Source organism: Fusarium vanettenii (assembly GCF_000151355.1).
Source record: "Fusarium vanettenii 77-13-4 chromosome 2 genomic scaffold NECHAsca_26_chr2_2_0, whole genome shotgun sequence".
NCBI lineage: Eukaryota > Fungi > Ascomycota > Sordariomycetes > Hypocreales > Nectriaceae > Fusarium > Fusarium vanettenii.
The window spans coordinates 225,530-247,201 of NW_003315859.1; the positions used below are offsets into that span (position 1 = coordinate 225,530).

The following is a 21,672-nucleotide window of genomic DNA, read 5'->3' on the forward strand; positions in this document are numbered from 1 at the left end:
TGAAAGCACAAATATTGGAACAAGTATCTCCTTAACAATTTCCACATGCACATGCAAGTCGGCCGCCAAGGCAGCGACGCAACACAGCCCAGGAGGAGAAACGGGGCGACCGTGTCCATCTGAGATCTCAAAGGCCTCCAACGAGGGCCCTTACCAAGAGTTGTTCAGCGCTTAGTCAAACCCGGCATCCAACTTCAAATCTCTATGAAAATAAACCCGGTATGTAATCTAGCTGAAGAGTTGATAGTGGTTGGGATATGTGCGAATTGACAGCATGCAACGATGACCAAGACTACGAGCGAAGCTTTTTACAGCCGATGCAAGGAAAGGTGGCATCTTGCACTGAGGTTCACCTTTCCAGCATTGAGTTTCTTTAGCTATAAAAGCTTAACTTTATCTTAGGTAGTTACGTTGTTTTGTAGAATTAGGTTTTGATCCTATCGTGTGTTTATTAGTGTGTGTTCTTTGAGCTTATGTATGGCCTAGACATCATTGAAAAAGAACAACTACTACAAAGTGGAATATGCCCTCGATATTCGGTCTCAGGTTGAGGAATCCAAAATGTCCAAGTTTCCGATAGATTAGCAACATCAAGTCTCTAATCCCACAACCCCCTCGGCAAAGTTATCCAGAAAAGACATATCCAAGTTACCAAACTCCCAGTCTATGATGGACTCTTGCTCAAGCACAGGGAGCTCCTCAGTACTCTGTGCCTTGTCTTCATTTTCGTTTACAGGTAAAGGAGAAGGTTGAACAAGTGATAGATCTCGCCAAACATCCGTCGTCGTAGTAGCTGGTCGGCTGTCTCTCGCAGCCGTTTGGGTGAGAGTTGTCTGTGGCCCCTTTTCGGAACTTTGGGGCTCTATTCTGATGACGCAGAAATGAGGGATATAGATATCCATTATGGTGTCGTCGTCGCTCAGCTTGACTCTGCACCCGAGGTCTTCTTCCTTCTTGGGTTCAGTAACCAGAGTGACATTGTACCTGCCTCCAGATGCTGCATCTTCCTCGATCGCGAGGAGGTGTCGAAGCAGAGTCACCACCCTTTTTGCGATGGGGTCATCATTCTGGTGCACCACCTCTTGCATGTACCCAAGGATCTGTTCCAGCACGCCACGGTCACTCAGTCTCTGGTGTGCCAGGAAGTGAAAACCTGCATTCTCAGAGTCTCGGTTGCGCTGGTCAGTGATGTGTGCCAAACATAGGGCCGCGCTAGAGGTGAAGACCAACAGGTCTACACCTCGACAGTAGTAGCTTGCAGATCTGAACTCCCGGAAAGGAGCGAACCTGCACAGAATCTCACGACTTGCCGTGACGGCCGTCATCCTATTATACTCGTATCCAGGCTCAACACCCGATCGCAGTAAAAACGGTAAATGCACTTGTAGCAAAAGGTGATAGTACATGAAGTGATCGTTAAAACGAAGCGTCTCGCGGATCCTCTCCATGTGGCCGGCAGCAGTAGGTATGGTTGGCGCTACCCAGTATTGGGCGGGCATCGTTGTAGAAGCTTCTTGTAGAATCTTTCCAATTTCTTCAACACTCTTTTTGTCACACATGTCTGAAAAGTTTCGTCGTAGAATACGTCCGCATGCAACGGTGCAGAGACGATGCATCCGCTCCCATGGGATGCAGGAATCGAGGGCCTCGGCCTCAGCGTAAGAGTCGTCAAATGAGCTCTGAGGGAGACCAAGCATCAAACAAAGATATCGGTCGAATTGGATGAGGAGAGACCACATATCATCAGGCTTAACGCTAGCACCGTCGAGGGAAGACGGCTCAACTCCTCGGTTCAAGCCCATCATCTGAGCAATTGCGACTGCTCGACGCGCAGCAAGCCATGAGCGACGAAGATTTCCCGAGTAGTTTTCGAAAAGGGCCTCGAGAAGAATGCATTCGAGGCCTTCCAGCGAAGTGACAAGCTCGTCATTGCAAGTCACCAAGTTATGGGCGGTTTTGACGAGCCGCGACATGAGTCCGTAGTATTTGGTACTGGGATTGTCAAGGTGCTGTGTAGAAGATGAGGGCATGCCCTGAAGAAATGTCGCCAGTATCAATAGTTTCCGGGCGACCAAGGTTGGGTGCGATCCTGATGGGGGCAGCTGTAGCAATGTCTTTGATGATGGCGGCGAGCCGCTTGTTTGAGATAGATGTGTGCACGTAACCGCACAAATAATAGATGAAGTTGCTATTGGAAGCTTGAGAATGGCATCCAGGTCCTGTGGGTTCGGCCAGGCTTCCAGGAGGCCTCGGCGTAAATTATCATGATGTGATACTGTTGATGAATCCTGGTCGCTATCAACAGTGGTGTGGAGAGAGTTTGTCGTCGACGTAGATCCTGGGTGCGAAGTAACCTCTTCTTGGGCATCTCTCTGAATAATCTCAGCATGCTGGAACTTGGTGAGCAAATCATGTTTCAACGTACCGATAAGTCGTGACATGCTTGCTGACGAACAAGATGGACCGACCGAATTTCTGGTGACTGTGACCGACTTGACCTATCTCTGTAATTCCGCCGTCGTGGTTCTGATATCGCCGGCGAGACCAAATCGTCTCGACGGGCAGCCTTGAGAAGCTGCCCAACCAAAGCCTCAACCTGGCCCAGCCTATCGACGAGTCCCTTCTTGCTCCCAGGAGGAGGCGGCTCATCGGTCGACTCTTGGCTAACACATTCAGTCCCACGGCGATTGCAGCCTTCACAGACGTCCTTGGTGGCAGCCGAAAAGGTGCACCGGGCCTTTCGTCGCTTGCACTCCCAGCAGCTCTGCGTGCCCTTGCGGAGCTTCCGGCGCTTCGGGGCGGGTACCGAATCGTCCAATGAGGGCTCTCGGACGATAGATGCCGTGTTTTCCATGGTTTGGAGTCGAGACTGAGCGTTGTCGGAAGCCGGGGACGGAGGTTGGGGATTGAAGGAGGTGGCTCGTTCAACCGCCGCTTTGACGGAGATCTGAGCCGGCATTAGTAATCGCCAACTCCGGGGTAGCGGCGGCGGAAGTAATCGCAGCCATTAAGCCTGATTTGTGCTACTATCATTATGCAAATAGTAGAACATTTGATGGACTGATTTTATGCTGTAGGGTGTCCGTTCAATCGGCGGAAAGTGTATTGTTGGAATGCTGGAAAGATGAGGCTGCGCGACACGTATAAATAGCTTTCCCTTCGCCCTACCACCTATTCAAGACATCATCAATCAATCCAACAACTTCATTTTTATACATTCCCAAGACTTTCATACTCAAATACAAAATGGTCAAGATCGCTATCGCCGGTGGAGCTGGCAGTAAGTTCCTCACTCATTCCTCTTCACTATATTCTTATTGACCCCTCAGATGTCGGCCTGGAGATCATCGACGCTCTGGTTGCCAGAAACAAGCACGAGATCATTATTCTCTCACGAAAGGTTCATATTCAAACCTCATCATCTTTGATGTGATCTTGCTAATCTTTTCAGGATGCTCCCGCTACTCAACTCGCCTCGGGAGTGACATGGGCCAAGACAAGCTACGAAGATGTCGACCAGCTGGCCGGAGTCCTGCAGGGCGTTCACACCGTGCTCTCCTTCATCGCCAACTCGCAGGACCCCAACGCTACGGCGCAAAAGAAGTTGATCGATGCCTCGGTCAAGGCTGGTGTGAAGCGATTTGCCCCCAGCGAGTGGGCTACGTAAGTCGGCCAAACCTTGTGCTATTGCACGTCTCACACTCGCAGGTCCGGACTCAAGCACGCCTTTTGGTATGCCTTTAAGGAGGAGACGCGCAGGTATCTCGCAGAGCTGAACAAGGACAAGAAGGTGAGGAAAAAACGCCTTCTTTTAGAAACTCGACTAATCGTGCCCCAGGTCCTCGAATACTGTCTCTTTCAGCCGGGCATCTTCACAAACTACATGACATTCCCCTACAACTCATCCAAGCATGTAGATCTATTTGAAGTCCCAATCAACTTCAACCAGCGCCGAGCTATCGTCGTTGAAGGCGGTGAAGACGATCTCATCACCGTCACCACTGCTCAGGATTTGGCCAAGGTCGTGGCTTTGGCTGTTGAGTACGAAGGAGAGTGGCCTCTTGTCGGTGGCATTCAAGGCGCAAACATCACCGTGAGCGAGCTCATCAAGCTCGGAGAGAAGATTCGAGGTAAGTAAGCCGATTTTCGCTTAAGCACAAAATGCTAAGATCAATGTCAAGGTGCGCCATTCAAGGTGGAGAAGCTCAAAGAGGAAGATCTCAAGGCCGGTGTCATCAAGTCATCGTGGATGCCCATCGTTACCCATCCTGATGTCCCTGTCGAGTCCCGCGAGGCCTTGGCCGGAAGCCTCCTCGCTGGTATCCTGCTCGGTGGCTTTCATGCTGGAAACTTTTTGGTCTCTGATGAGTGGAACAAACTCCTCCCGGACTACAAGTTCACTCAGCCTGAGGAGTTCTTGACTGAGGCTTGGAAGGCGATTGAGGCTGGCGCCAAGACTGTTTTCACTGATTATTAGAGGTGCAGCAGCCGCTAGGTCGGCTCCATAGACATCTTTGGATTCCGCATATAACTTGACAAGAATTTATACATGATCTACCAGTCTGATCCACCCCCTCCACCACCACTATCACATCCACCGCTATCACCGCCGCTATACCCTCCACCTCCTCCGCCACCTCCTCCACTACTACCAGGTCTGTAGTTATAGCTTGTAGAACTATAAGTATTGGAGTCATTATGTTCAGCAACGCGAGCAGCCCTGACTCTAGCGGCTTCACGATCGTAGTGCTGCCACGGCCTCGTGAACCCAATTTCGTAATTCCGCGGTGGTGGCGTCGATTTTCGTTCTATCCGCACAGGCTTATGCTCCTTTTCCGGAACCTTGTGCTCCAGTGGCCAGTTTGGAGGATCTTCTGCTGGCATTTGCTGCACCAATGTGCCCATGGCGTTGAGTAGGTGTTGATTTTGCGTGTTCAGTGCTCCGGTCTTGGGGCTCGTGGTGGTGGTGGTCTGAGCAGGCTTGCGTTCCTCAGAGAGCTTCTTCCTCTCATCGGAGTTCCAGTCGTCTGCTGGGGGCTGTTCGTCCTTCGGTGCGGGTTGGTTTGCAACCTGGACCCATCGTGCTTGATACGGCTTTGGTGCCTTGGTTGATGCGGCTGCCTTGCTTGGCTGAGGTGCTGCGGCGGACTTTTCTTGGGTATTATTTTCTGCTGGCTGGCTCTGAAGCTGGACGGGTCTCGGGGCCTCAGAGGCGGCACCTTGTTGTTCCTGCTTCTTCGCACCCCGACGGCGAGGGAAACAGAGACACATGTTGGCCGTGTTTGATAGGTTTCGGCCTAGGACGGCTTCTTTTGTGTGTGAATGTTGGCGGCTATTGAGTGATCGTTCTTTGACAAGTTGAACAAATTGACAGGTTTGCGCATCTCATCAGCAAAATTACGGTCTGACATCAAGTACATATCTCTCCACGATCAAGAAATGGCGTGTTTATAATCACCAACGCCCCGCTGCACAGCAAATGCCAAGAAACCCCATGATTGAGCTTCGCCTCTCGCTTGCTTTTCCCCAATCGATAGAAATGACGCAGTCTCGTGCTCAATTTCGGTTCCCAAAATGAGCGAGACTGCCTGGAGTGGAGCAGCGAGGCAGAAATGGTGGCCCCTGTACTGCTGTTTCAAGTTTAAGAGACTCCTTCAGCTCTATGGCGATCCTTCCTTCACATGTGGGTCTTCCGATGTAGCCGAGGTGATGGAGGGAAATACTCCGTTGGTTCTATCCGTATCTCGGCCGAGAAAGTGCATTCATATTTGAAGAGAAGAACGCCAAGCATGGTAACAGATGCTTTACTAATAGGTAAAAATGGCTGAGCATGCTGAGGTGTTAAAGGTGCATCTACATGTGCATCAAGTCAGCTGATGCACAACATGGCTGTAGAGATGTCACTAAACGAAGTACATCTCTTATCAAGGCAAACATCTCCAAAGCAATAGAGACATGGCTGGCAACATCTGTTTCGTTTTCTGGTTGTTGCACAATTAACGAGTCACGATTGTTCCAGGCCATCTGTAGCAAAAAGAAGTGTATTGTCGAAATTCTCAAGTTGGTATCCTCCCCCAAACACCTCTATAGCTCAAATTCAGTCTAAATCCCATTCCAATTCCAACCAAATCATACAATCGTTCTCGTGTCGTGTAATCTTCTGTATTTAACAGCCGCCGCCGCCGCCTCCATCACCACCACCACCGCCTCCTCCTCCACCTCCATCTCCTCCGGAGCAACCACCCCCGTCACCTCCCGAGTATCCTCCGTCGTAGCCCCCGATATAGGGTGCAGTGTAGTGGTGGTGGTAGTAGCCGCTGCTGGAGCCGCTGCTGCGGTACTTCTTCTTGTGGGCCATGGCTGGCTTTGCAGGGTAGTCGTAGCCTGTGGCGACCTTCTTCTTGCGGAAGAATGGGAGACACATTGTTGTTGTTTTGCCTTGTAGGCTGTTGATGTTCTTGTGTGATGTGTCTTGTGTGTTGTTTGCCCTTTGGGCTGTGGTGGCGTTTGTGTTCTGTGTGTCGCTCAAGTGGAAGAGTAAAAGGTGTTTGATGAGGAAAGAACTTGTGCGAAGTGCTCAGATGGGATCAAAGGCTGTTCTTATAGCTTTTGATCTAGGACTTTGGCAGATTCAAATTGAATGCATGAGAGAAAACCCAAGTCCCAACCTGGAGACCTCGTGGTCTATATAAGCTTCCAAGGGCGGAATGACGGCATCTGATCAGCCTCGCATCTGCAACTCTGCCTCGCCCTACGAGACAAGTTCGGCCCCCATTCACGTCATATCAGAGGCGATGCATCAGCCCCAGGCACCCGAATTTCGTGTCTTATCATTCTAGAATCCTTCTAGCGTCGGCGCATGTCTCCTCCTTCCAGTGGTTGGTCTGATACGGGGTGCACAGCCTCAGTAAAGATCATCAGACGCGTAGATCCACTGCGGAAACTCAGCCTTGGTTCGCGTGATTGATACTGGATTGGGGTTCGGGCCGCTCAGAGAAAGCCTTCGGTAGAAGGAAAAAAGAACGCATATGAGCTGGGCGTTTTGTTCGGACTTATGCATGTCGCTTTACGAGCTTTGGACGTGTCGAAGCCATGAATTCATGCTTCAAGTGACAAACGTGAAATGACGAAACACGTGCTGCAAGGGTGAAGATCTTGGCCACACATTTTGCCTAATTAGGCATCACCCGGCGCCATATTTGCACACTATCACATCCCCACCAAGCCACCACTCACATCTGTTACTGCACCATCCGTCGCCTCTCCCGTCATCCGTGTCACCAAAGTAAGCACCCACGTCAATCTCCCCGATCATCCCCCAAAGCAGAAACCGATTCGACCCCCCAGCCTCAACACTGCCGCTCACGATTCACTACAAAGAAAACTATCGCTGCGTATAACCCCAGCGAGGAACGGACACGAAGATCGGGAGCAAATGCGTTCATGATGAGCAAACCGTGCTGGGAATGCCTCAAGCGACGTCTTGTCTGCGATCTCGGTCGTCCAGGATGCCAGAAGTGTCAGAGTCGGGATACAGAATGTCCAGGATATGATAAGAAGCCGCTCAAGTGGCTTCATCCTGGACAGACTAGATCCAAGGGACGTCGCGCTAAGAACGAGTCCAACATTATCCAGCTTGCTCTCAAGGACACGACGGAAGCGACCACGCTCTTTGAAGCGATCGAGTACTGTATGTATGCCCGTTCGATGCACCAGATTCCCCCGCTCATGTGCCTACTCATCAGACAATGTCCACATTTGTCCCGATCTGGTAGCCAACGGCTCCGGTGCCACGACAAAGTCCCCCTTCATCATTCCCCTTGCAAACGCACCTTATGCCCCTGCCACCATCAGGCATTGCCTTGTCTCATCAGCCTTAGCACATCGCATCTTGCAGTCGGAGCAAGGGTTCGAGGAAGACCGTGCCATTCTCGCAAGCAGGCTGCAGACGTATCGTGGTGCGGCAATTCGTCACTTGGCTTGCGGGGTCAAGCTTGGTTCAGAGGTGGGATGGAATAACACCAGCGGTCGCGAGGGTCGAGACGCCACTCTGGCTTCTATGCTGGTGTTTCTCTTTTCCGAGGTATGTTTCATGACTGTTTTGAAATGCTATTCTCATTCCGTAGCTCCAGCAAAGTTTCTCTCCCAATTGGCGGCAACACTCTGATGCCGCACACACCCTCATCGAGCTGTTCGGTGGTACGGCACAGCTTATCCAAGAATGGCCTTGGTTCAATCATCTGTTCCGATATTTTATCCTGTAGGTACTCAATAATTCCTTCAACTATTGCAATGCCAACCCCATTCAGGATAGATATCATGGGCACCGTCACAGCGCCAGCCCCAGAAGTAGAGCGTACAAATCGTCAACTCGAGTACATCGGCCTACTACCTTCCATGTATGGCGTCGGCCTTTGGACCTCTCTACCATGTCCCCCAGAGCTCTTGGCCGACATAATTCTCGTGAATCACATGCGAGCCACAGCGACAGATGACCCTCTTTTCGCACAGCATCAGCACTCCTCCGCCATAGACCTTCTCAAACGTATCATGGCTTTTTCAGTGGACGACTGGGCTGCCAGCATTAATCCTTATCCACAACCGAAAAGCTCTGACAAGACCGTTATCCAACGCCAAACCGAGTTGCTCGGTTGGCAACGCGTTGCCTACATATACCAGTCTGCGGTCGCTCTCTACTGCATATCGGCCCTGCTAACTCCCGACTGCAACACAAACAATCCACAAACTACTTCTGATATTGACGTTCCATCACTGCAATCATCATGCCGCAAGGCACTTCTGCAAGACCTCAGAGACGTTGCTTTGGATCCAAAAAGCGAACTCCGAAAGTATCTCATGTGGCCGACCGTGATTGCTGGTGTTGAGCTGGATGCTGATAACGAGACATCTAAGGCTTTTATCCTAGAGGAGCTAGCATGGGCTAGTAAAATGTTTGGTACGGCATCGCTTCTGGTCGCACAGGATCTATTAAAGAGGATCTGGGGCTCTGGCAAGACTGGAACAAGGAATTGGGACGATCTCTTTGACAGGCCTTATGCGTTTGTGATGTGATCGAGGTCGAGGTTTTCAGAAAGCAATGTTGCAAAGATACCCTAAAGAATGAATAAGACCAAGCCGCAAGCCCTTGGGCCCTGGACGAAACTATCGAATAGAACTAACTTGCTCTTGGCCACCGGATACCAACTCTCCGCCATTACAGATTTCGCCTTGTAACTCTACTCGTGATTGTTAATGCTTAATGATTAGGCCAGGATATGCCCTCTAGCCGAATAATGGGCCGTAGGGGATGAGTAAAACGATCCTCTCGCCAAATTTACTAATCAAGAAGTCCTCGGTGCGGATAACGTAGGCTATCACCCCGGACTCGGGACATGTGGGGTTCCCCGCGCGGACGGTCCGGGCTCCGTGAGGCGTAACTCGGCATGGGGTTCAGGGGGCTGAGAAAGCCAAACTGACCGGCAAGATGATAGGACTTATGCATAGTCAGCTGGATTCAGAGTTGGTCTTTGGCTAGAATAACTGTTTGGCCGGCAGGCTCGCTTTTGGCTCTGCTGGTGGGTAATGACTGGTAACTCTTTACCTGGCCGCAAACTACACTACCCTCGCACTACAGTTTTAACAGTGAACGGTCTAAGCAAAGTAACCGTTTCTTCCCCTCTCCTCGTAGGGAATTAGGCGGAAATTACCCCGGAAGACTCGGTGGTAAGCCTGGCGTCATCTTAATTGACGGCCCGGAGAGTGGTGGATCACTCGGTCCGACGGCCGGGACGAGTCCGAATATCAACACTGACCCTGGGTCTTGCCGAGAATTTGGTCAATTGATAGCGTATTAAACTTGTTGCGACTCCTTTGAAGATGCATTGGCATCGGTTTACTTGTCAATCTTTCCCATCACCGCCATGGCGTCCACCGATATCCAGCCCCAAACAGCCACCGACTCCGTCAGCGAGAGCAACAGAAACCTTTCGCTCGTTTTCGGGCCCGACAAGCCCGAGCTTCTAATCAGATCCCTGGGGTCGTTGATTGATGAACAAGCCGAGACATTTGGCGCCCGGTGCGCTGTGTCAGTACCATGGCAGTCGACTCGACTCTCGTATCAAGATCTCGCGGATCGCAGCAAAGTGATGGCTAAAGCTATGCTTACGATGGGCTTACGACATGGAGATCGTGTTGGAATCATGGCTGGCAACTGTTATCAGTACATTGAGGTTTTCCTCGGTGGTGCGCGCATCGGGTGTCCAGTTGTTGTCATCAACAATACCTTTGCCCCTGATGAGCTGGAAGCGGCTATACATCGCGTCAGTGAGTATTTCCGCCAACCCGAGTAACTATGCAGACGTTGACTTTTGCAGACTGCAAGCTCGTTTTCGTTGCTTCCACGATCGGCCATCGGACTCTCGAGGACCATGTCAATCGACTGCTTCACCTCCACAAGCCAGAGTCGCTATTCGCACGATTGGTCATCATAGGGGACCTGATAGGAGATCCTAAGAACAAGATCAAGCTACAATCTTACGAGGATTTTATCAGTAGCTCTGAGTCGAGAGTGGCTGAAGACGATCTCCGGGAGGCCGAGACGCAGGTTTTGCCGTCTGATGTGCTGAACTTGCAATTCACATCCGGTAAGAGAGCATATGTAGTCTAGGTATAGGAGCTCGAAGCTAACAACATAAATCAGGAACTACGGGCATGCCGAAAGCAGCCTCCTTGACACACATGTAAGGACGGAAAGCTGCTGATCCTCTCTTATTACTTTGGCTGACATTTCTGGACTAGAAACCTAATCAACAACGCAAGATTTAACGGAAACTCGATGCGACTAACAAAAGACGATGTCGTCTGCTGTCCTCCGCCACTATTTCACTGCTTCGGCCTGGTCATGGGATTCCTGGCCGCTTTCTCCTACGGCAGCACCATCGTGTTCCCATCTGACACGTTTAACGCCCAAATGGTCATAGACGCAGTCGTCAGCGAAAAGGCCACTGCACTTCTTGGAGTGCCTACCATGTTCATCGCTGAACTTGATGTTCTTGAGAAGAGCCCTGTCAAGATCAACACAATACGGACTGGCTTGGCCGCGGGGTCTCCAGTTCCCAAGGTTCTCATGGAGAAGCTTCGAAAACGGATGAACATCCAAGGCATGTTGATTGCTTATGGAATGACTGAGACGAGTCCTGTCACTTTCATTACCTCTCTGGACGACTCAGAGGAGAAGATGCACAACTCTATTGGTCGAGTCTTTCCACATACCGGTGCTAAAGTTATTGACATTGATGGAAATATTGTCCCGATTGGAGTGCGTGGTGAAATCTGCACTAGTGGTTTTGCTCTGCAAAGGGGCTACTGGGAGGATGAGGTAAAGACGGCGGAGGTGATGAAGAGCGACGAGAATGGGATTCGCTGGATGCATACTGGAGACGAGGGATACATCGATGAGGAGGGATACGGACACATCACTGGTCGCATCAAGGATATCATCATCCGCGGTATGTATCGCCGAAATCAACATGAATCCGGAACTGACAGTTTGCAGGCGGTGAGAATATTTCACCAAACGACATCGAAAACCGTCTTCTCTCACACCCCCACATTGCCGAATCCTGCGTCGTCGGTCTTGAAGATTACAAGTACGGCGAAGTGGTCTCGTGCTTTCTGAAAGCCTCGTGCCATCCCGAAAAGAGACCATCAGACGACCACGTTCGCGCTTGGGTTAGGGAGCATCTAGGCCGCGTGAAATCCCCGGAGCACATCTTCTGGATGGGAGATAAGGAAGTCGGGCATGATCTCCCCAAGACAGGAAGTGGAAAGTATCAGAAGCATCTGATCCGCGATATCGGGAATGCGATTTTGAAGAAGAAGAGGATTGGCGTGACGGCAAGGCTGTGATGGAGATGAGCTTGTATATGTATTAGATGCTAAGATCAGTGGTATTTATAGACTCTTTGTCACTTGTATCCGTAAACAATTAAGTCGTATAAAAAATGCGTGAAAGTGTCGAGCGTATGAGATCAAGTTTCAGAAGCCGAGCAGCCCGGTCCAGGGATATCTTCGATCTTCTAGCTCAGTTAACCCGTCAAGGGCTGGGCTTCAGCTATGATAAAGAACACATTGCCCACATATCATAGCAGCATTATATCCCAATTAACATAGTAACCGTTTTTAAAACTTCTGCTACCCAGAGTAAAAGTAGGGATATCTTCAATCTGTTGCAATCGCCATTTGAATTAACTCTTGACCCTAAGCATACTCCCTCCTCAGTACCTAGCCGCGTAGTTGAGTCTCAATCCCCTGTTCGAAATGCTTCTGGCGGTTGTGCAACTTTCCCTAACCCCGGTTCGCCCTTGACTTCCTAGCGAAAACGTTGGACAAGTCTCCAATCGGAATCTGGACCGGGAAGTCCAAGATGGCAAACATCATAGCGACGAGGATGTACCAACCAGCGAAGCAGGTCACGAATAGGCATGCACCCGCAGCCTATAGAGACTTGTTAGTAAATAAAGAGATGAATACTGGGGTTGAATTACCTCGCATAGACGCAGCGCAAGCTTTGTGTTACCTGGATAGTCCTCGGCCCAAACCCAAAAGGCTCCAGTCAAGAGGCATAGGGCTGGCACCAGTGTCGCAAAGATGATAACAAAGACAACGTTGGTTCTCAGAGAGCAGACGAGATAGACTAAAGCCAGAATAACCATGCCCAAGAGCCAGAAGCCTGCGCGTCCTGTCAGTATCGCGTCTTGCTCATAGACATGGATAGTGCAGAACTTACCTAGGCTGGCGTTGAACCCACGGGTGGCCAAACCTTCTGCGGACGACGTGGCATCGGCAGGTGCGTAGAAAGAGAATGCGCCAAAAGAAGGGTTTAGAACACCCCCAAATGAAAGCCAGAAACAACCAAGGCTGCAGAAGACGATGGATGGGAAGCTGTTGCCGAGAACCCACTCAAGAATGCCGCTAAGCACCATGAGAAAGCCACCCATGAAGAAGTAGACAGGGCTAGCAATGATTAGAACACCAAGCTGGATATGAGGGGGGTGAGCTTACATAGCAGCTGCACCGAAGCTACCAGAGCCTCTCCAGCCCATGAGACTGCATGACAAGGGCATCAGAGCAACGAGGAATCCAATGAGTCCCCTGGGATAGGCGTTAGCTGGGACCAGGTGTATGAAAGGGCAGACTGACATTGGGGTGGGGTTTCCAAAAGTGTTTCTGAGATTTCCTTTGACGGCGTTGGGGGGAGAGAGGTAGAGCTTCTCGAATAGTTCAGAGCTCATCGTGATGTTTGCAGCGGAGCGAACACTCTCAATGGCGTTCAAATGACCCCCTTCGAGGTCATTGCCATTCTCGAACTTTTCGGTAGTCATTGTAGGTAAAAGATTGATGTAAAATGAAATGATTGATTAAGGTGCTGCTCTGGGATTGTGCGCGTCTTCTTGGGCCGACCATCACATTTTTATAGACCCCTAACATTGGCTTGATCGTCTCAGCTGAATGCAATCTTGAACGAACTGCCGTGTCTCCAATAACCTCGATTCCGATCTCTTGAACGGGAGTTGTAAACATGCCGCTCCCGTTGACAGTTGAGCCAATCATTTCACAAGCCGACCTCAAGACTGGTCGGAACCCGGGTTTTTGTCACCCGGATTATGGTGAAGCTAGAGCAGCTATCTCAAAGATCGACAAGATAGTCTCAAAGTTCATTGCTGACATGGCAGCATGGACAACTGCCGGGTAATTAACAACCGATCAGAACCTCAGAAGAACCGAAAACCTGGGGAAGAAGTGTGAGTGCTCGGGAAACGGCCAATGGTCACGGTCCATGACTTCCCCGGAGCTAAGAACCCAGCTTCTCCTAGCGTCGGAACGTCGTGTCTTTGCTCGGGAAGCCGCCAATCCAGTCGTTTCTCGGCTTTGTCGGACCGCTCATTGCCTGGTCGGGAAATATTTGGAGAGGGGGAATGGATAGTTGGGGAAGTACCTAGGGTAGCTTGGCAATTGGTTTGAGGGGATTTGTTGAAATTGTTACCGCGTACGGTTCGCTTCTGGGTGTGATGTCGATAGTAGATCTCGTGCTGTGCTGTGCGTTGGGATGAATTGTTTGATATGCGTGTACTATCTTATCACCGATAGTTGGGCCTTGGCATTGGGAGGAGAGGTCAAGTTGTCAAACCTGTCAAACCTGTCAAAATACCCTGGATTACCCAGTTAGGAGCGCCTCTTTCACATGGGCCGATAGGTAGCACTAGGCGCTTCTGCCTCGGTCACCGCGTGGAGATGTCCTCAGCCGCGGGCTTCTAAAACATACCTCATCACTGTCGATCTTGTAGAATAAAGTGTAAACTGACATGATACCCCGCGTGCATGGATTATGCCGTGACCTGTGCCAGGACATGCCTCGAGGATCACCAACAACTTTCGCGGTGATATACTAACTGTAAGGTAACCCTGACTTTCAGAGCGGCTCCGAGAACGGTTTCAGCTCCTGACTCAAGCCAAGTTCCCTTTTGGTATCTCGACAAAATCATCATTACACCCCCAGATATCCTAGAATCATAGTTGCGCGATTTGTCCCTGGATATCTCCGCAAGAAATACAACCTGTTGGATCCGGAACCGTAGCCAACAGCGTCGTCAGTCACAGCTGAAAACCAGGCGGCAGTGAAGATCATGCAACGTGGTAATGGCGCCATATCTGTCCTACGAGTGGCTGGAATGTGCCGACGCAAATTGTTTGATATGTAGCCGCAATCTATCGGATGTGGTACAAATGCCCATGTCTCAGTGGTCCGCTACCCGACACACACGCACTGCAATATGTGAATGCACGCAATCTCATTCATGTGTGGTGAACCCCTTCTTTATCTCGGTCCACTGCGGCTCCGTCGTGAATTATGGTCTATGCTTGCCAATACAAGGTATCTGACTCAATTTATAAGGGGTTTGGCTGTGCTTCAGCGGGGTCGTGATCCTTGCGCTTGGCGGTTGAATCCCATGGGGCAATTGGGGTAACCAGATCATCTCATTATTGTGGACTCGCAAGGAGATTCCCTAGACGAGAAAATCAACTCATGCCAGAATGAAGAGTAGAATTCCCGAGGCCAGCCTGACTTGCCTCCCTCGGGATCGCCACCCGGCCTCCCCGCTCCTCGTCGGAGTTTGTTTCAGGGCGCCAAGCCAATGAGGCCTGATCCTAGTTTACTAACCCCTCTCAGTGGAGGAGCAGCCATTTCGTTTGCCTTTTTGGCACGCACTCGGGTTAGAAAGCCTATCTAGCCCGGCCTCGGACCGCTCCCTGCACTCCGCATTGGCCATGATTCGCTCGGCGCAGGTGGCGTTGAGACATCAAGTGCGGGGGGACTAGGCGGGAGACGATGGCTGTGATGGTTGATATAAAGAGGGCTGCGAGGGAGTGAGGAGTTGATCTGCAAACTCAACTTTCCCATCTTCTCTACACATCCTGCATTTCACAATGACTACCAACGGGACCAAGAAGCCTTCCCTGTCCTTTACGGACAACTTTGTCCAGTACATTGACGGACAGGTCACCCCGACTTCCAAGACTCGCCATGGCATCAACCCCGCTACGCTCGAGGCCAAGCCCGAGGTTCCCGTCGCTACTCAAGAGAACCTCGACAAGGCTGTAGAGGCTGCCAAGCGTGCCTTCAAGAAGTGGTCCAAGGTTCCCGCAGAGGAGCGACGAAAGGCTGTTCTTGCCTGGGCGGATGCCATTGACGCTGTCAAGGATGAGTTTAGAGATCTTCTCACTTCAGAGCAAGGAAAGCCTGTAAGACACGTACTCTCTTCGAGGGTTTCACAACGCTAAACATGGCCAGATTCCCCAAGCCCAAGGCGAAGCTGATGCCGCCGTTGCCTGGATCCGAGGAATGGCTGGCATCGAACTCCCCGAGGACGTCATTGAGGATAGTGAAGCTCGCACAATCGTGACCCGATACACCCCTCTCGGTGTCGTTGCCGCCATAATACCCTGGAACTTCCCCCTCATGCTTGCCACAGCCAAGATTGCCCCCGCTCTGCTGACCGGTAATGTCATCATTGTGAAACCCTCGTAAGTTGCACAATATTTCGTGTCACTATGCTACGTGTTGCTAACCAAGGCAAAGTCCCTTCACACCTTACTGTGGTCTCAAGCTTGTTGAGCTTGCACAGCAGTTCTTCCCTCCTGGTGTGGTGCAATCGCTTAGTGGCGATGACAACCTTGGTCCTTGGATCACTAGCCACCCTGGTATTGACAAGATTTCCTTCACTGGATCTACTCATACTGGAAAGTTGGTCCTTCAGAGTGCGAGCAAGACTCTGAAGCGAGTGACTCTTGAGCTGTAAGTCCACCTTCTAATGATCGAGTAAGCTCAGCTAATCGGTTTAGTGGCGGCAACGACCCTGCTGTCGTGTTCCCGGATGTCGATGTGGACAAGGTTGCTGAGAAGGTAACATTGCACTCTTCTGAAAAGTGAACCCAATACTGACAAAATGATAGGTTGCTTTCTTTGCCTTCCTCAACTCGGGCCAGATCTGCCTCAACCTCAAGCGCATCTACGTGCATGAGTCCATCTACAGTGAGTTCCGAGACGCCATGGTCAAGCACGTCAAGGCCTACGCTCTCGGCGATGGTTCCAAGCAAGGCATCAGCCACGGTCCCCTGCAAAACTCGATGCAGTACAACCGCGTCAAGACCTTCTTCGACGATATTGAGAAGCAGGGTTGGAAGGTTGCCACTGGTGGCAAGATGAACCCTGAGCCTAATGGTGGATACTTTGTTACTCCTACTATTATTGATAACCCTCCTGAGAAGTCGAGGATCGTTGTTGAGGAGCCTTTTGGTAAGTTACATATCTGCTGGCCTATCTCCCTGAGGGCTTCACTAACCTATTAACTCAGGCCCCATTCTCCCCCTCATGTCCTGGAAGACGGAAGAAGAAGTCATCGAGCGCGCCAACGACACACTCCTCGGCCTCGGCGCCTCAGTATGGTCCAACGACATCAAGAAGGCCTCACGCGTCGCCCGGGAACTCGACGCCGGCACAGTCTGGGTCAACAACCACTTTGACATTACACCCATGGCTCCCTTTGGTGGACACAAGGAGAGTGGTATTGGCACTGAGTGGGGTGCCAACGGTCTCAAGGGCTTCTGCAATGTGCAGACTCTGTTTGTTAACAAGAGCATTGTGAGCTAGATAGATTCCTAAAAGCGACTCAATATCAAGAACAGTTTACGATTTAATAGTAGTCCCATGTGAACGGTTATATGTGTACGCTTGAGTTCGGATGTAGTGCGTAATGTTGATACCTATGTCACTATACTCCTACGTACCTCCACGTATGGTCGAATATTGTTTGTTAGTAGGTAATAATTGCTTGCCAATTCAACCTCAACATCTTTCAAGATAGATTTTAGCTCTTTGTCGCCAACCCAGGTGACCAGTTCCCGCTACAATCACTCTCTCCTTGCCTTATCACCTCCGCCATCTCTGATGTTTGCCTACTTCTCCCAGGCTTCGTAACGGAGAACGAAAGAATAACAAATGACTGATCTGCGATAAGCTTAGGCATTGATGCATGGAAACCCAACGAATGTGCAAACATTGGCCGAGTCTAATTCGCCGCCCTTTTTTGATCAGAGATGGTTATTGGGCACGCCAAGCCTCCTCGAGGGATTATGGCAGCGGATGTGGACTTGGAGCCCGTACGGTATAATCCTTGGCTTTCCACCGGGGATATTCTCATTTTCTGCTGCTCCATCACTTCTGCCCTACCTCCAAGCCAGGCCCTTCCAGAATTACAACTCACGACGAAATCGAGACACAACTGCTATGTCGGGCTTCAAGAGTTCTAGTTCTTGGGGCTTTAGCCTCTCGGGTTTGGGGACCGCTCTTGTGATGATTGGCCGCCTGGCTCTCGTCGACGTGGCGAACGTCATTGGGGCGTTCGGCAAGTTGGCCACAGCCATATCTCAAGCCCTGTTGGATTGGGCAAGACTCGGCTACTCGGACCCCAAGTTCTCTACTGAGATCATCAGAACCGACAGAGCGCAGGAAGGCCTCGACCCCAACACATACTATGTAGCCTTATGCGGCTCGTCTGGCAGCGGCAAATCATCCCTCCTCAATGCCCTGAGGGGGTTACGCAACAACCATCCAGACGCAGCGAGTGTAGGAACTACGGAGACGACACTTGAGAAACGAGAGTATCCAGGTGCTGCCTGCTTCGACCATCTCTCCCTCGTCGACTTTCCTGGGGCCGGAACTCAACGTGTGCCTGCCAAGGGCTACTTCAAGGGCAACAACCTCCACTGCTACGACTGCATCCTCATCATTTGTGGCGAGAGATTTGGTGAGGTAAGTAGCTTATGAGGTTACTCCCCCGGAGGCACACCTGACAGTTGGTTGCTCCTTAGATCGAGATCGCCCTCGTGCAAGCATGCATCGTCCAACAGAAGCGGTTCGCCATTGTTCGGTCGCGATCCGACGAGGCCATTCCTCGAGTCGAAGACGACAAAGATGTATCATTCAACGAAGCCAAGAAGATTTACATGGAGAACGAGGTCGCGGCTATTGCAGAGGAACTTAGGCGAACATCGCTACCCGGAGAAAACATAGCTGAGCTACTTGGGTTCTTCGTTCTCGTCAACAAGAACACACTCAGAGTTTTGACTATGGCGCCGCCTTACGATTGGCCAAAGCCAGCAAATGAAAAAGAAATCCACGAGCGCAGACTCCTTCAGTTTCTGGGTAAGGTCGGTGTAACGGATGAGCACTTGGCTTGAGTCGCTGAAGAAGATTGAGTGATGGCATGGTTGCGTTGGAACTCTTCAACATGTGATAGTCAACGATTGCAGAATATGGCAAGGACGGTCGTTTTGGAACGCGTTCTCACTAAGGACATTCGTTTCAGTCTGAGCCAGGAGTAGGAAGTGAATGTATAGGACGAAACACTGGCTCGCAGACTATGCGTCTGGCCCATCTTCCTTGGGGTTTGGTAGACCCATCGCTCCGCTATCTCTGCTCCTCTAAGCACGTCAATCTTAACCCTTGTCTCTTCACCAACCCGCAACCCAGCCACAATGATACACCCAGCACAGGCAAATTGGGGCTACATGAGCCCTCTTTCGGCCCCTCTCAAGTATGTCTTACGCCCTGTAGGCCTGGCAATTGATCTCAGCGGCAAATGCGGCATCGATGTTCAGCCTAACAGTCAGCCAGCCTCTTGGCACCGCCACGGCGGGTAGGCGTACTCAGTGATGGTGAAAGCAGGCTTATAACGATATTTCATTCCGCGTTTCGCGCTATTGAGAAATGATCATTGAATAAAAGGGTTAAGATCGCTATACCAATGCTTTACCGCATCCAAATCGACAGCCTGATTTGAATTGTCCCTCTTCAATATACGTGTCCAAGCAAATACGTGGTAGTTTATCCTTCTCGGACAATTCTTTTCGATCCTGCGACTAGCATGAGCAACCAAAATCAAGATCCCGGTCCTACGGTGGCTTCACCTCCAGCAGCTGAACCCTACGACTCCCTGCCAATTCCACCCGACTCCCAGTTTATCCGTGTTCTCGACATTCCAGCAAAGAGCTCGGCCGCCAATGACAGCCTGACTGGCTCCCTTAGGATTGTTGATCTCAAGGACTCACCCAAGTTTACCGCTCTCTCATACGTCTGGGGCAAGGCCTCAGGCAAATCAATCAACTCCAATGGATACGAAGTCAAGATCACAGATTCTTGTTTCGAAGCCTTGTCTTCTCTGCGAAAAACCCTGGGTGGTCTAACTGTCTGGGTCGACGCTATCTGCATCAACCAGACAGACAAGGACGAGAAGTCTGCCCAACTGCCGCTAATGGAACTGATTTACACCTGGGCGGAAGCCGTCTATATCTGGTTGGAGCCTGGTAACGAAAACATGACGGAAGCCCTGGAATACATGAGATTGGTATCCCAACATCACTTATTTTCTGTTGGTGTTCCATGGAGGAGTGAGAAAAGGACAATGGCGACCTTTGAAGAGAAAATTCGGTTTTACGCGAGCGCTCTCACAATGTCATCTTTCAAAGAATACATCAATGAAGACAGCTGGTGTATGTGCACTTGTGCTATGCTCATGTATCAAGATGCTAATAGCTTATACGTAGTCCCAATTAAACGCCCTGTCCCTAAGCAGCCTAGATATGAATGCACTGCCTTCTTGGAACTCATGGATCAAGACTGGTTGAAAAGGTCTTGGACCTTCCAAGAATTCGTCTTGGCTTCTAATCCTACTCTGGTTTTCGGACAAGTTCACGTTCCCTGGACACATTGGTATCAGGCACTTACCTGGACCCGTGACGTGCAACGTCCATACAGAGAGAGCACGTCTTGGAGAGCCCTCGAGAAATGGATGTCGCTCTCGAGTGTCTGGCAAACTCTTCCCCGGCCTTGTTCCTGGAACGGGAACTGGTTTCGCATGGTTCCAGACAGGGCAGGGGGCTTCAAGATCGGTTGTTCTGTCCAAGGGTATTTCCACACACTGGGGACGGGCAACCTGAAGCTCCTTGCATCATTGTCTAGCTTTATACTTCATACGTTAATTGTCCGGTATCTCCCTGACCTCATGAGAGTGTCAGGGTGTGCCGTGGCTAAGTCGGGGCCTAAGGCATTTCATGCAGTATTGAAGGCCTGTACTTCAGGAATATGTTTTCTATGTAGCTTATTTGTTTTTGTCTGGTTTTCTATCACCTACTATGGCAAGACATTTCGATCCTCGGAGGACAGAGGCTGTCGCCGCCAGCTAGGGGACCTTGAGCAGCGGAAATCACGGGATCACCTTGTCGGGCTTCTGCGAGCTATTAGAGAGCGTGAGTGTAGCTTGACAGAAGATCGGGTATTTGCTGTTGGAGCTATCTTGCCGCGGCTGGGTATCAAGCCACCTACGTCCAACTACAGAAAGTCAACAGCAGCAATCTACCAAGACTCTTTTGCGAGCTTGGTAGAACGGGATCCGTCTTTCATTAGCTTGCTGATTGACACTGGCTCGTCTCTTCCCGGGGCGCCCAGCTGGGTTCCAGACTGGAGTACGGTAGTTGATAGAAGTTGGCTATCGTCTTCCTACATGTACGATTCCATCCTGGATCCAACATGGTCTGGCAAGCAGTTGGCGGTGTCGGTTTCCGGTGGCAACCTTTTGGTACAGGCAGCCTTCTTTGGAGCTGCGATACACTGCACAGGCCCATTCCACACGGTTCAGTTTGACTCTGTGGGAGATATCAAACCTGAGATGCAGAGACGCCTTCTACACAACACCCAAGCATTGTGCCAATGGGTTATGAGGATCAGAAAAGACAAACTCGTGGATACTGAGTATGACTCTATCCCAAGGGGTATTCTCAGCACGCTCAAAGGATGCCACCTCGGACATGGCGATATTAATCGAGATTTACGCCAGGTTTTCAATAAGGTGTACGCGATCATGAGACGCCATTGCGCTCAGCTGGAGCAAGAGTTGGAAGAGGCAACCGGGATTATGCCGGCTACGCGAGCAACTCTCGACGACTTGGCTGCCGAGAAGCCATGTCTGTATTTTGTTATCAAGATGTGCAATGAACTAGCAGGCATACGAGGTTTGTTTCTGGACAATACTGGACTTATGGGCTCAGGGTCTGGCA

At 50.7% G+C, this 21,672-nt stretch overlaps 7 protein-coding genes across 7 annotated transcripts; 4 read left to right on the forward strand and 3 right to left on the reverse strand.

Moving 5' to 3' along the window:
- Nucleotides 1-590: 590 nt before the first annotated feature.
- Nucleotides 591-2,854, reverse strand: NECHADRAFT_34482 (uncharacterized protein; the record flags this gene model as incomplete). Its single annotated transcript, XM_003044008.1, has 2 exons — nucleotides 591-2,370; nucleotides 2,469-2,854. The coding sequence occupies 2 exons, from the start codon at nucleotides 2,852-2,854 to the stop codon at nucleotides 591-593; spliced, it is 2,166 nt and encodes a 721-aa protein (XP_003044054.1).
- Nucleotides 2,855-3,246: 392 nt separating this feature from the next.
- NECHADRAFT_76991 (uncharacterized protein) lies at nucleotides 3,247-4,477 on the forward strand (the record flags this gene model as incomplete). Its single annotated transcript, XM_003043895.1, has 6 exons — nucleotides 3,247-3,280; nucleotides 3,330-3,400; nucleotides 3,452-3,663; nucleotides 3,709-3,790; nucleotides 3,839-4,130; nucleotides 4,182-4,477. 6 exons carry the CDS (start codon nucleotides 3,247-3,249, stop codon nucleotides 4,475-4,477), a joined length of 987 nt encoding a protein of 328 aa, XP_003043941.1.
- A 77-nt stretch (nucleotides 4,478-4,554) lies between these two features.
- Nucleotides 4,555-5,271, reverse strand: NECHADRAFT_76992 (uncharacterized protein; the record flags this gene model as incomplete). The annotated part of the gene is made up of 1 exon (XM_003044009.1): nucleotides 4,555-5,271. One exon carries the CDS (start codon nucleotides 5,269-5,271, stop codon nucleotides 4,555-4,557), a length of 717 nt encoding a protein of 238 aa, XP_003044055.1.
- A 2,175-nt stretch (nucleotides 5,272-7,446) lies between these two features.
- Nucleotides 7,447-9,072, forward strand: NECHADRAFT_76993 (uncharacterized protein; the record flags this gene model as incomplete). Its single annotated transcript, XM_003043896.1, has 4 exons — nucleotides 7,447-7,690; nucleotides 7,746-8,083; nucleotides 8,127-8,260; nucleotides 8,310-9,072. 4 exons carry the CDS (start codon nucleotides 7,447-7,449, stop codon nucleotides 9,070-9,072), a joined length of 1,479 nt encoding a protein of 492 aa, XP_003043942.1.
- Nucleotides 9,073-9,920: 848 nt separating this feature from the next.
- On the forward strand, nucleotides 9,921-11,907 carry NECHADRAFT_34480 (uncharacterized protein; the record flags this gene model as incomplete). The annotated part of the gene is made up of 5 exons (XM_003043897.1): nucleotides 9,921-10,323; nucleotides 10,374-10,643; nucleotides 10,700-10,739; nucleotides 10,798-11,507; nucleotides 11,555-11,907. The coding sequence occupies 5 exons, from the start codon at nucleotides 9,921-9,923 to the stop codon at nucleotides 11,905-11,907; spliced, it is 1,776 nt and encodes a 591-aa protein (XP_003043943.1).
- Nucleotides 11,908-12,345: 438 nt separating this feature from the next.
- NECHADRAFT_34587 (uncharacterized protein) lies at nucleotides 12,346-13,382 on the reverse strand (the record flags this gene model as incomplete). Its single annotated transcript, XM_003044010.1, has 5 exons — nucleotides 12,346-12,495; nucleotides 12,546-12,730; nucleotides 12,788-13,014; nucleotides 13,063-13,152; nucleotides 13,201-13,382. The coding sequence occupies 5 exons, from the start codon at nucleotides 13,380-13,382 to the stop codon at nucleotides 12,346-12,348; spliced, it is 834 nt and encodes a 277-aa protein (XP_003044056.1).
- A 2,098-nt stretch (nucleotides 13,383-15,480) lies between these two features.
- NECHADRAFT_58675 (uncharacterized protein) lies at nucleotides 15,481-17,254 on the forward strand. Its single transcript, XM_003043898.1, has 6 exons — nucleotides 15,481-15,801; nucleotides 15,851-16,083; nucleotides 16,139-16,354; nucleotides 16,402-16,462; nucleotides 16,513-16,855; nucleotides 16,914-17,254. Exons 1-6 carry the CDS (start codon nucleotides 15,487-15,489, stop codon nucleotides 17,207-17,209), a joined length of 1,464 nt encoding a protein of 487 aa, XP_003043944.1. The 5' UTR covers nucleotides 15,481-15,486; the 3' UTR covers nucleotides 17,210-17,254.
- Nucleotides 17,255-21,672: the final 4,418 nt, after the last annotated feature.

What these genes read in the sequence shown, in the direction of transcription:
- NECHADRAFT_58675 (XM_003043898.1), top strand. Translation starts at nt 15,487, where the DNA reads ATGACTACCAACGGGACCAAGAAGCCTTCCCTGTCCTTTACGGACAAC. An exon ending in GTCATCATTGTGAAACCCTC is followed by an intron (nt 16,084 to 16,138) that starts GTAAGTTGCACA and finishes ACCAAGGCAAAG; the next exon opens with TCCCTTCACACCTTACTGTG. An exon ending in AAGCGAGTGACTCTTGAGCT is followed by an intron (nt 16,355 to 16,401) that starts GTAAGTCCACCT and finishes TAATCGGTTTAG; the next exon opens with TGGCGGCAACGACCCTGCTG.